The sequence below is a fragment of the Perna viridis genome, chromosome 2 (genome assembly GCF_037379345.1).
Source record: "Perna viridis isolate PV_CMFRI_1.1 ecotype Kerala chromosome 2, ASM3737934v1, whole genome shotgun sequence".
Lineage (NCBI taxonomy): Eukaryota > Metazoa > Mollusca > Bivalvia > Mytilida > Mytilidae > Perna > Perna viridis.
Genome location: NC_142446.1, coordinates 38,045,130 through 38,058,797, shown reverse-complemented (window position 1 = coordinate 38,058,797; position 13,668 = coordinate 38,045,130). Strand labels below are relative to the sequence as shown.

The following is a 13,668-nucleotide window of genomic DNA, read 5'->3' as shown; positions in this document are numbered from 1 at the left end:
GAAATTTTGACAATTTACTAACCACTGCAAGAAGAATCCTATTAAATTTGGACCAAGTTGCCCCCTACCAATTTAGAGGGCCCAAAAAGGGTAAGAATAGGTGTTCTATTGTAGAATGTTTTTGGTTTATTTTTATAGATAATTACCAGTATTCTTTTCTTTATTGTCTTCCTTCTTTAATTCTGGTAAACAAATATAACAGCAGATTTTATGTATTTGAGAAAATTTTCAAGTTCTTTTTTATTTTTGGTCAGATTTTGAAAAAAATCCCTGCATGCATTTTCAATCAGATTTCAGATATCTCATACTGTTTTAGAATTTTAAGGTGTCAAAGGAGCCGCAACTGAAAAAAATAACTTTTTATTTTTGGTCTGACTTTGAAAATTTTTAACTGAATTGTGCAATATAGTGTCCAAACCATTTGTTGTCCATAAAGATTCCTTATGCTTAAGTTGTCAAAAACTAGTATTGTGTCCACACTTGCCTAAACTGTTCGACCACTGCAGTCACATCATGCCGCCTTTGGGGAAGCTTTTTATTTGTTCATTTTCTTGGGTAGAAAACTTAGCAGTTCTTTAAAAATTTGGGGCTATTAATTTGCATGTTAATACTTTTGTGTCCAGAAATCTGGAATGATGACCACTTATAAAAGTTTATGAGTGTTGGTTTCTGTAAGGGGCTATTAAGTGCTTGTCAAAGTTCGCATTCTACTCAGTGTTGAAGGAAACCATAGCCTTGTGTTTTTTGTAATGTCAAATTAACCAAATAAGGGGTCAGTTTGTGGGCATTTACTACTATCAGGATTTGTAACTGTAAAGTCCACTTAATACTGATACTGTAATTGTATTTCGCAGTGGACAGGAAAGGGTGAAAATAGTACCCGCAAAATTGAGACCTGCAAATATTTTCACCTGACAGAATCTGCAAAAATACATATACCGTATCAACCATGGTGATGTTCATGATAAATTTGTGAATAAAATTTATTGAATAAATACAGGCCATTCTCCGGTCATTGGGAACAATATTTTGAAACAGGGGTAGTTTTCTCTTGATCATTTTCTCCATATACATTTACTTCTGTATAATAAAGTGTGAACCATTTCCAGGCTTTATAGAACATCTTTGCAAAACATGAAATAATCAAACTGGCACAAGCCAAGAACAGTTCAAAACACATATAACAAACAATATTTAATATAAAAAACATTAAAATCAACATTCAATCACAACAATCACACATGTAAAATGTAGAATTTATACAAATAATCTATACAATTCAACAGATCAACAAGGGTATATGTTGTATTATTTGTCCATCTGTCATGAAAGTCTGTCTTGGTAGTCTTGAGTCGGTCATTGTAAATGATCTAGATATACAAACTACATACAAATAAAATATAAAATCCAACTCGATGAACAACAAAAAATAGATCATTTATACATATGTATATTCGTGTGCGAGCTGAAAACGCTCATAAAATCTGAGCAAAAGGGCTCTCTGCATATTTACATCTAAGTAATGTACATGTAAATGTGAAAAAATATAATATGTAAACGCATGTATAATGTGTATAAATATATAACTATCAACAAAAGACAACCAACACCTTTCAAAGTTTCCACAATATTTTTATATCTTTTCTTTCTCTCTTACTTTTTTTCTATCACTTTTCCTCTTTTTCTTCTTTTAATATAAAAGTCTTCTTTATCTCGCTCATTCATCACTCATTCATTGCTTATATGGACAAGTAAAACTTCTTTGAACTTTAAAAAAAATCATGTCCACAACACAAAAGAGCACCATTCAATCAGTATTTGGTTCTTTGAAATATTAAAACTAATTCAACATGAATCACACAGTCAAGAGATCACAGATTATATATTATTAAAACAATCCTTTGATAATTTCTGTTTCTAAAGCTTTGTCAGTAGATAAAAATTACATAATCATAGTTTCTTCTCCTGCTAATTCTTTCAACAGGGAGGTATTTTGCAAGGCAGGATGGCTACTGATGCTGCTGTAATTTGACATGCTGTTGAACTTGTTCTTGGCTCCCTAAATACAAAGATATCTTTAAATTACAGTGCATACCATGGTGATGTTCAGGGGATAAAGTTTGTCTTCCCTCTAAGTCTACAGTGAGTAAGAATCACTTGATGAACTTGTTTTGGTGGTTAACTTTGCTATTGAGGAGATATAAACTTTCTATCAGCTGGACTTAAAATTCAGACACCTAAGGAATTACTAGGTGAATTGCATGATAAGTTCACTAAAGGTAGTTCATCAGGTATTTTACATTTAATGTAGGGGAGACCAACAGTATGCCCTGAACATAATCATTGAATTTGGTGAAATCGTAAAGACTTTCAATGGTTATCACTGCCCCCATATCAAGGGTCCGGAAATTTTGACAGCCCATGCCGGACATTTCATCAAACTTCAACAGACGTTTTTGTCAGTCTTTAACTTGCTCAGGTTGAAAATAAACTTTAAAAAAAAAGTTTGTTTGTAGTTATTTTCAGATAAATATTGGAAAGCATGTTATTTCATCACATACACTGTCTTTTACAAAATATCAGAGCAAGTGAACAAGTTCGTTTTTGACTACATGTGGCCTTTTTAACATGTAAACAAAACATTGTATCTCTCGGAATTTTTCATCACATAGGCAAACAGCCAAAAACTTCCGCCGAGTGATGAAAAATATTGATTATTTATAAAAGAAACTCGCAAACACATTTTGTATATTGATTTAAATGGTCTGTTGACTTCTGTGTTAAAACGATTCAATTGACGAATTAATAATTACGAACTACCACTAATTATCAGTTTTAGTTCTATGTGCTTTCGTTACCTCTGAAAGATCGACGGGAAAATGGTGGATTTGTCAGTCAATCGTTTTTCTTAATTAACCAACTAATAAATGTATGAAGATTCTCTGAGTTAGTTCAGTTAATTTGTATACACAATGGGGCACTACGTGTACTGTTAATTCAATTATACAATCAACTAATCAGTTACATGTAAATCACAGTCACAGGTGGCTACACATCGGCTAAAATTGACACACACCCTTGTCAATTAATTTCCAATAAACAATTAGGAGACTGGTAGACAGGATGTTTATACACTAAGAAAACCACACAGACTGTATTTATAAGGGTTGACAATATTTTTATGTCCGACATTGGAAAATTGTCGTCGGTCATTTGCAAAATTTGTCGGTCAATGACTGGCATTTTTTTCCGTTTCCGGATCCATGCCCCATATATAATTGATTGAAAGTACCTTCAAGTTTGAGGTCGACATTTTAAGGAAAATAACGTGCAACAGACTGGAATTAAACAAGCAATTTAATTTCTTTATCATATCTTTCAAAAATTAGTTCAAGGTTCTGCTTCAACAAGTGAAGAAGAACATATATATAAAACATAAGTTAAACAAAGGAGAAAATGGAGTCTTTCAATTTCTTCATATTGTTTTTTAAATTTTCTTCAAGGTTCAGCAAAAATATGAAGTGAGAAGGACAAGGTAGTATAAGAAGTGTGTAAATACTAGTTTCTTGATTTGTGTAAATTACCTGAAATTTGCATGAAGCAACTTTCAACAAAACTTTGGAGTAAGCCTTGGTGCAGGCAGTTAAATCTTTCTCAGAGTATCTACTGTAATAGGCCAAGGTTGGGTTCCATGCCTCGTTCACATCTACCAACTTTCTTGCTACATACATTGCACTTGCTGCCATCAGTGAGGGTTGGAAGGCTGTAAAGTGAGCTCCAGTTAGGGACAAGTCCAGTAGATACTGCGATATGAAGACAATCTGCAACAGAAAATGCAACCTGGAATATCCTTCATTTAGTGAGAAATTTTATTACAGGGTATACAGGGTCATGGTAAAATCTGCCAGAAACAATATCTAAGAAATTTGGGAGACCTATGTGAGGTCAAACAAGGCATATTTTATGACCAAGTTTAGACAAATTCTATGGTGAATAGGAGTAAAATCCAGATTTTACCGTTACAACTCCTTTTTTTTGGACTGCATATTCACTTCCAGTTTTGCCAATTTCCACTTTGTTTGTTAACCTCGTTAAATCATCCCTCAATAGTTACTTTCAATTGATACTGACAATATGTGGGAAATATCACAAAACTTGAGCGTGAGTAAAGTTGTTTCACATGACAATGTCAGTATCAAAATCGAAAGTAACTATCATTCTCTGTTTATTGGTAATTAAATACAAATGTAATTGCATTTTTTAATCATTTTAATGTGAAAAATCTAATAGTGGCATGTGACATCATTTTCATTCAAAACTCTAAAGAAGGTGTAATGATGTCACAATCACTCCTAATGTTTTGACGGTTATATTCAAATATTTTGCCATGTACAAGAGATAATTATTCTGTCAACAAGATCAAAGGAAAAAAGTACAGATTAATGATAAAAGTTTCTTCCACATTGAGAAAACAAAACAAGACAAATATAGCTGTGTTTACCATATTACCAGTGTTCTAGGATTCCTATTTCCCCTTACCTGGGGCAAGTAAAATTTGGGTCAGGAAAAGTAAGGCACTTACACTTTATAGTGGCAAGTTGAAAACTTCATATGCTGTAAGGACTTGTTTTGTTAGGAAAGCAGTCATGGACTGTAGGAAAGTTGATTTTATATGGATTTTTTCCCAAAGGAAACCCAATTTCTGAAAAATCCTAGAACACTAATTACATGTAAAACATTTCATATCCCTTACCTCCTTTAATGGGCTTGCAGCTATTTCAAGAAATCTGTCTAAAAATACAGTTGGGTCAATAATGTTCAGATCAAAATTCAATGCCTTCAGAACATGTTTTTCTAATTTCAGAACCTGAGCTGGTTGGAAAGTGTTGTCTGTTAGCTTGCAAAGTGTGATAACCTGGAAAGATATACAAAGGAAGAACATTCCATTGTGTTTTGATGAAATTTTATCAAACGGTCCATAAAAATAAGAATATTTCTTCAAATTTTCATAGTCTTAGAGAGCATATTTTACCTCAGGAGGAAATCTCTCCACAAACTTTGAGGCAATGAACAAACAAGTGATTCCAAGCAACTGTAATAACTGCAATTTTACTCCTTTCAGTACCAAGAACCTGTCAATTAAAGCCACAGTCAGGTGTAGTGTCTGTTGCTCAAGTTCTTCATGAACCTGAAATTAAATATTTTGAACCCACGATAAAAAAAAAAAACACAAAAAAAACTACAGCAAGTACTATAGTTAAATTCATGGAAAATAAGTGGTCTTGATTGGATGATAATTTCCTGATAAAATGTTTTAGTTAGTTAACTGGATAATACACAAGGAAATTTTAACATCCTATCATTTCATAGATATTTTAATCTAAGTTTGACAGAAAGTCAAAATTTTTTTTTGTCAATTATCCAGTGAATACCTAATGCAGTTCATCAGGTGATTATCATTTTATCAAGGGAAAGAACGATGCTTTTCCTTTGAATTTAACTATATTACTTGATGTAATTATTGTAAATTCAGAAAATAATATTTCCACTTTAAATTTTTTACATAACTAAGGGGAGATTTCTCCAAATCGCAAAAACGAAAATTGCATTTTAGTTATGTTAACCTTAACTTTAAAATAAAGAACCAATACAAAATTCAAGATAATATAATTAGGAATGCTGGTAAAATAAACCTTAAAACTGCCAATTATTTTGTATTGAACTCTTCAACACTAATTTAATGAGTTACTTGTCACAGTCACCTCTGTATGGAATACTTTGTTTTTTGGGGTTTAACGTCCAAGCAGCAATATTTCAGCTATATTCAGACAATGAACATGAAATGGATGATAAAATGAACATGAAATGAAAAAAAAAGGATGGGTCACAAAGATAATAGGGTCGACAAATTTTGATTGCCACAGGAAAAAGGGGGGTGGGTAAGGTCGGGCAATTTAGCCTCCTGTGGCGGAACGCAAAGGTTCCTAGTCCTATAGAATACCCCAGCAGGGTTCTTTAATGTGCGAGGAACGTGGCATCCTTCCCAACACGGTGCACCACTATGGTTTGCGGTCAGGTTTTCCGTATTATAGCCTGACAACCCCAGCATGTAACATGCCAGGGGTACCCCATTTCACCACCGGGGGCACACATCCCAGTTGCTCTGTGGGCAGAGCGCCTAGCCCCTGGCTAGGTTTCTGAGCACTATTTAGTCGCCTTATATGACAAGCTTAGCGCTGTAGGCCTATTCTTTTAACATTCGGACCTGCACGGGGCGTATGGAATACTTAACCTGTACTTAAAACTAGAAATACTGTGAGCAAGCTCAATAAAAAATATCCCTGCATCAAATGGAGTTATGTCAAATGTCCTTAATTCAAACTATATCCCTTTGGAGTCTTTGATAGTTAATAGACCTCTTTTCTCTCATCTACAAATGTGGAGAGAGATGATTTCTTTGTACCTCAAAACTTTGCCTGCACGAGGTATAATAAGTGAATCTATCAACATTGCACTAATTACCTGTGCTTTACTGAAAAGTCTGTCAATATTGCCGGTAAGTCCAGATTATTTTAACTGTACTTGAATGAGCCAGTCTGTCAAAATTGGCCCTGTTTGGAATACTTTACCTGTACTTGAATGAGCCAATCTGTTAATATTGCCCTCATATGTGGAGTCACTTCAGGGTCTGATGCCAAGTAATCCTCACTGAATAAGAATCTCCTTTCAACCACCTAACAGAAATTGTTAACCAAACATTTTTATCATTTCATACAAAAAAAATTCATAATTAATAATTCCATAATAAGTTGGATTTATCTGAAGAGAAAAGTTCTTTCCTTGTAGTGTGAATTTTAATTTGCATTTTTGTTCCTATTTTAATCAGCTACAATATCATCTGATGAGTATTGGTAGCTAATTTAGTGTATGAATGTGGTCATTTTCTCTTTAATTTAAAGCTGCTTTAGCTGTCATTTTCATAATTGCTTGTTTCTGTTGAAATATTCCCGAACTTTGAATTATTTTTACTAAATTGTTCTTTTCCTTTATAATTTCATTTGATAACACACAAATAAAATGTATTAAGTACATGAAATAGGTATATTGTCTTGCAACACTTAAAGTCAACCTAGATAAAATTTGTATGTGTTAACTTCTGGTGACTTTAATCTGGCATAAGCTGTCAGGGTCGATTCTTTAAAAAAAAAATCTGATTGCAAAGCGAAAAATTTAATCAACAGCAAGAAAGACATGTTTCTTTGACAGACTCAAGCCGTAAAAGAATAAAGTTTGAATATAATGCAAGGATACTTTTGTATTTACGTATAGTGATATAATATGACACAAATGTGGTCAGTAATTGTCATTATTTATTTGGAAACTAATCAAGAAATAGTTGAAATGAAATGAAAACAAGACATGTGCTATCCTGTGTATCTGTTGTTGCTATTTTTCACCAAGGTGAAAATATTTTTACCACAGATGAATGTTCCATCTGCAATCTTTGGAAGTAATGGCAAAAAAAATTAGAGCTATTGATCTTCTTTGATTAAAAAAATGTAGTTTTCAAATATTCTGTAGGTATTATCGACATTGATTGCTTCAATTGCATTACTACAAACTTATTTCATTGAATCAGCAAAATTCAAAAACTGAACAAATTTGGCAGCTAAAGCAGCTTTAAGATTTACTTTCTTTACATTCTTCTCATTTAAACAAAATTGCTTATCTTATGTTCTGACCCATTTCCACTTCTATTACTGTGGTAGGCCATTTGTTATGGTTATCACTGTTCAGCCAACCAAGTAATTTTGGCAACAACCTCCCCCCCCCCCACCAAAAAAAAAATAAAAATCAATGCAAGTAGATGGAGAAAAAAAAATTCTTAGGCTGAAAATCAGGCTGATATTACCTGCATATAACAATAGATATCCTGGGCATAGTCTGGGCAGCTGAACTGGTTGTTGAGATGAGTACAACTATCAATGACATAATTGGGACACTTGATAAACATTTCCCGTATTCTTGTGGTAGGATCACAGAGATCCACATCCATAGGCAACAAGTCTGGTAAGAAGAAGGATTTAGAATAATAATGTTTAGAATCTATAGTTACTTAAAAAAAATTCAAGCCTGTAAATACTTTACTTGTTTCTTTGTGCATTGGTGGCATTAAATCGAATTCAGTCAGTCTTTTCAAACCATTCCACCATTTCTGCCCTTTGTTTTGTCGTTAAATTCAATGAAAGGTGGTCATTTGTCTTTTTTTAAAGTAGAAGAAATGCTAAGGTTTGTGAAGAGTCGGAATGTAAACTTTGCAACAAAATGCTACACAAATATGCAAGAAAACATTAGAAATGATTTACCTATTATATCAATTTATGACTTATATATCGTACTGCTTCAAAAAATTAGATCACTTTAAATATATACCTCATAGTTGGTAATTTTCAAGATTTGCTTTATGAATTGGGGTATCATTTTTCAAGTCTTTAGATTAAATGGAATTAAAATTATATGTAAAATTTTTGGACTTAATTTTGGTGAGATTTTATTTTTGTAATACCTCAAACCTTGTGAATATAGCAAAAATTTCCTACTTTATGGCATATTTTGATGCCAACCAGAGACTCAATCAAGCGAAAAACGAATTAACGGAAAACCCAATGGAAAAGTTTGGTAGTTAGAGAAAGGGTCCTAAAAATTCATTTTATATAGCTTTACCATCATCCAATACAGCTGATGGCTCAGGATTCAAGACATTAAATGGTGTAGACTTCTTTGCTGTCTTCTTCTTTCCTGAAAATCAAATTCATCTAAAACTTCCATTTTAAATACTTCAAAAGTAGAACACTGGATTAAATGAATTATACACAGAGTAAGTTATTGAATTTGCTTTGAGTGTTGCAAAGTCATTACATTTCATAATAGTACCTGAAATTTTGGGAGGTATAAATTAAACAGAAAAAAAAACAATCAACTTGAAATTCACTCAGATTAGTAATTCAAATATTATTTCTACGAACTATCAGCCACCCAGCCACCATACCAGTAATCTGCTGTGTTATCTTGTTTTTTGCTTTTACTGCTTTATCTTTAGTCTTTTCCTTCTTTGCCTTCCCAATGTAAGCCTGACTTGGTTGTGCATTTTGGATGTTCTGGAAATCTTTTAAAACTCTTCTCTCCTACACAAAATATACCATATCCATATACATGTATATTTTTTATAAATCATGAAATTAAACTTTCATCTTCTATCAATAATTGTTTTAAATGTATTTGTTAGATTTAATCACATTCAAATGTGAGGAATTTTCTTCTTTGTATAATTAAAAAACATATGCTGATATTAAGATACAAATTACTCAAGGGAGATCACTCAAAATTATTTATATAAACTTGAGACTTTTTACCATTTTGTAAAAATAAAACAAAGATCATTCATATAAACTGAGTGTGAAAAATCAGGTTAGGATTCCTTTTCTTTTCATATTAATATAAGTATAGGAACAGTCAGCTGATTGTCAGCGTCACTCATATCGTGCATTTGGTTGGTTAACACTGTGTTACAAAAGATTTTTGTGGTCTATATCCACAAAGACAGTCAAATTATATCCTCGAAGCTACATTGCCTTAGCTTTATAATGAACAAAATGAAGGGTGTAACGGATATACAGAAAGTGCTATCTTTTTCTACTTTATTGTTATAGTGTTATTAAACCACAAACTTAAGACAATGTATTTACTTTACATTTCTAAATGTTTCACACAATATTTCATTTTTCTAAAGCAATGTGTTGTTCCTAATTAAACAGATGCAAATTTAATTTCTTATGAACTAAAGGCTCAAGAGAGCCTGAATCGCTCACCTGGTTAACCATTTGCTTATTTGAAAAACTTGAGGAATGAGTCAGGCTAAGTTAAAATCAACTTAATTGTCAATGCAGGAAAAGCTTTTTATAGCATTTTCATGACCTGAACCAGAATTTCACTAAAGGCAACAATTTCTGAATTTTTATCAAAAACCTGTCTTATGACCCCTAAGTCCCATTTTTAGTATAGGCAGTCATATCTACTCACGGATTAAAAATCAGTCATTTTCAGCACAATACACTAAAGAACTATTATGCTTATTTTCTTTCAATGTTCTTAAAAGGTTTTAGAGAAGAACATTTTCAAAGCTGTACATGTGAAAAAAAAACAACAAAAAAACTGTTTCAGGGGTCGCAACTCCTACATTAGTTTGTCTTTTAAGGGCAATGAATTTAACAAGCTGTCCAACAATTTTTACTCAAGAGGACTTTGGTAGGACAATCATAAGGATCATATTAGTGATTGAAAATTTCTTCCTATCAATAGTAAAATCCCCAAATCAGTTCTATGTAGGATACCCCAAGGAACATTCTTACCAAGTTTGGTTCCAATTGGTCAAGTAGTGTCAGAGGATAAGAGTTTTGAAAGAAATAACATTAAAAATAGCAAAAAAATGTGGAAAAAGAGCAACAACTCCAACATGGCTCAACAGATTAAAATGAAAATTCAACCACAGATAGATCTCATTATGCTGAACACTTTTACCCTGTAAGAATTTGGCTAAACTTAATGGTTTTGGTGATATATGTGAAAAACTACTGCCTGACCCCATGTTCTATTTTTAATAACAGCTGCCATGTTTTTCAACGGATCAAAAATTCCCACACCAGTTCTATGCAAGATACCACAAAAGAACATTCATACCAAGTTTGGTTCCAATTGGTCAAGTAGTGTCAGAGGAGAAGACTTTTGAAAAATTGTAAATGATGACGGACGACGACAATGGATGCCAAGTGATGGCAATAGCTCACATAGACTTCAGCCAGGTGAGCTAAAAAAGGCCTAAATGTTAGCAAAATCATGAATATAACCTGTCTCTTTTCTGGTGAAATCTCCATTCCTTCTGGTGTCTCTCAAAAACTTCTATATCTTTCAATATTCAACCGTTCATAGATAGTCTGTAAAAATCAAATTAAAAAAAAGTACAATTAGGACAATTTAGTGGGAGTTACCTTTCCCAAAGGTCATTTTGTGTTTAACATTTTAGAAAAGGCAAATGCTCAATTTTATGGAAAATAGTTATGGTAAAACATATATATCAATATTAAAAAGGTCTGAATTGTGCCCTCCCCTTCCATGCACTTTGTCTTTTCCTAGAATTCCATCTAGCTTATCAGGATGATTAGCAGATGCAAAATACTGACAGATGAACAAAGGAAGTCTTCACTTTACTATTAATCAATTTATTACAATTTACAGAACAGTTTGAGGTAAGGAAGTTGACGTGAACTGTTAACCTTAATATCTGACCAATACTCTTTTCTGTTAACTGTGGGATTGATTGGTCAAAAGTTCACATAAACTTCCTACCCCAAACTGTTATGTAATCACTTCCGCAGATAAAATTCAAACTCTTGATAAAAATTCATGGTTAGATTTTTGAGACATAACAGGATCGGAAGTTCAGCTTTTTTCTTATAAATTGCATAGCTCAATAGTTTTCCATTATAAACTTGAAGACAGAAATTCCACCTTTTTTTAAAACAAGATGATATACCATGAATACCACTTCACAAAAACTAATGTTAGTTTCTCTCTGAAATCTTTAGCAAAATATCGTGTTCTCCAATTTCTCTTCACAATACAAATGAACTGTCGCTGTATGAAATCTGTTCACAAATTCCCGCCTAAGGGCGCACTCGGTTGGTCAAAGGTCTTGATTGCTTCGGCAAATTTGTAGTTCGTCCCTTCCTTAATGTTCACGCAAATAACAACAAAATGTGAATGCTAAGCATAACATGGGGAATGTGGAATGTTTCAGACATGGTCATGAATCTATTGAAATTCTTATTTTATTTCAGTTTGTTAATATCGTTTTGGAGCATGTATGATTGAAACCCCTCTTTTTAGCTCACCTGGCCGAAGGCCAATTGAGCTTTTGCAATCATTTGGCGTCCGTCGTCGTCGTCGTCGTCGTCGTGGACAAATTAAAAAAAAACTACTGGACTGACAGGTTTTAAACTTGGCATGATTGTTCCTTAGGGTGTTCTGCACATAATGATCATTGGGATTTTTTATCTCTGAAAAAACATGGCCGCTGTTACTAAAAATAGAACAAAGGACTCAGATTGCAGTTTTTGCAAATAACTCAAAAACCGTTGTCTTTAGCAAATGTCTGACAGGGTAATATAGTTCAGCATCATGAGATGGACCTATGCTAAATTGTTCAAAACGATTGGTCAACTGATGTAGGAGTTACGGCCCCTGAAATAGTTTTTTTTTGCATTTTCGCATGTGCAATTTTGAAAATCTTCTTCTCAAAATCCATTGCACAGAATTCAATGAAAGTTGACATATATTTTCCTTACGGTACCCCACACAAATTGACAGTTGGGGTTGTTGATTCATGAAAAAAACATTGCCGCCGTTACTAAAATAGAACATAGGGGTCAGACGGCAGTTTTTTTTCAAATAACTCAAAAACCGTTGCCTTAGGCAAATTTCTGGCATATGGGTAAAACTGTTAAGCATCATGAGAAGGACCTATGCCGAAATTTTCAAAACCATTCATTGACTAATGTAGGAGGTGCGACCCCTGAAACAGTTTTTTTTGTTGTTTTGTTTTTTTTCACATGTACAACTTTGAAAATGTTCTTCTCTAAAACCATTTAAGCTCATTGAATGAAAATAAGCATAATAGTTCTTTAGTGTATTGTGCTGAAAATGACTGTTGTGATTTTTAATCCGTGAATAGATATGGCTGCCTATACTAAAAATGGAACTTAGAGGTCATAAGACAGGTTTTTGATAAAAATTCAGAAATTGTTGCCTTTAGCAAAATTCTGGTTCAGGTCATGAAAATGCTATGAAAAGCATTTCTTGCATTTGACAATTTAGTTGATTTTAACCTAGCCCGTCTCATTCCTCAAGTTTTTCAAATAATCAAATGGTTAACCAGGTGAGCGATTCAGGCTCTCTTGAACCTCTAGTTTGTAAGAAATTAAATTTGCATCTGTTTAATTAGGAACAACACATTGCTTTAGAAAAATGAAATATTGTGTGAAACATTTAGAAATGTAAAGTAAATACATTGTCTTAAGTTTGTGGTTTAATAACACTATAACAATAAAGTAGAAAAAGATAGCACTTCCTGTATATCCGTTACACCCTTCATTTTGTTCATTATAAAGCTAAGGCAATGTAGCTTTGATGATATAATAAGCCTCTAGTTTACATAAATTTCTGGAATAAACGTTTAAAATCGCTTGTTTTTTTTTTTCTTCCTTTCAGCGCCATGTCACTTGTCATGAGTCAGTCACGTTTTGAGCATTATTTCAGGTTCAGAGTTCCTTAATTAGTTTTAATTTGTTTTAAAAGCATTTTTGGTTTTTCACTTGGAACTAAATAATAGTTATGGAATATATTCAAATTTTGTTGGTCTCCTTGGTTCATCGTTAGAAGGTATATTTCATTGGTTTTTTTTTTTGTTTTTTGTTGTTGTTTTTTTTTTTGAAGAACAGATACTAAGTTAGAATTCTAGTGGATGTAAATTTAAATATATTCTTTCAATTACATTTTGAATCACCTAAATCATTTAATATCGAAATTAAGAAACATTGCGTTTTTTATTGCAAC

General features: G+C 32.8%; 1 protein-coding gene across 2 annotated transcripts; it reads right to left on the bottom strand.

Annotated features, from left to right (window-relative positions):
• Nucleotides 1-1,181: 1,181 nt before the first annotated feature.
• LOC148624938 (G2/mitotic-specific cyclin-B-like) lies at nt 1,182-11,714 on the bottom strand. 2 transcript variants are annotated; one of them, XM_088568067.1, is made up of 10 exons: nt 11,591-11,714; nt 10,905-10,991; nt 9,050-9,185; nt 8,725-8,799; nt 7,913-8,067; nt 6,630-6,734; nt 5,033-5,188; nt 4,754-4,915; nt 3,585-3,821; nt 1,182-2,059 (listed from the first exon to the last, which is right to left on the bottom strand). In XM_088568067.1, the coding sequence occupies exons 2-10, from the start codon at nt 10,929-10,931 to the stop codon at nt 1,943-1,945; spliced, it is 1,170 nt and encodes a 389-aa protein (XP_088424193.1). In that variant the 5' UTR covers nt 10,932-10,991; nt 11,591-11,714; the 3' UTR covers nt 1,182-1,942. The 2 variants fall into 2 exon arrangements, with proteins under 2 accessions (XP_088424193.1, XP_088424194.1); XM_088568068.1 differs by having other exon boundaries at nt 11,566-11,706.
• Nucleotides 11,715-13,668: the final 1,954 nt, after the last annotated feature.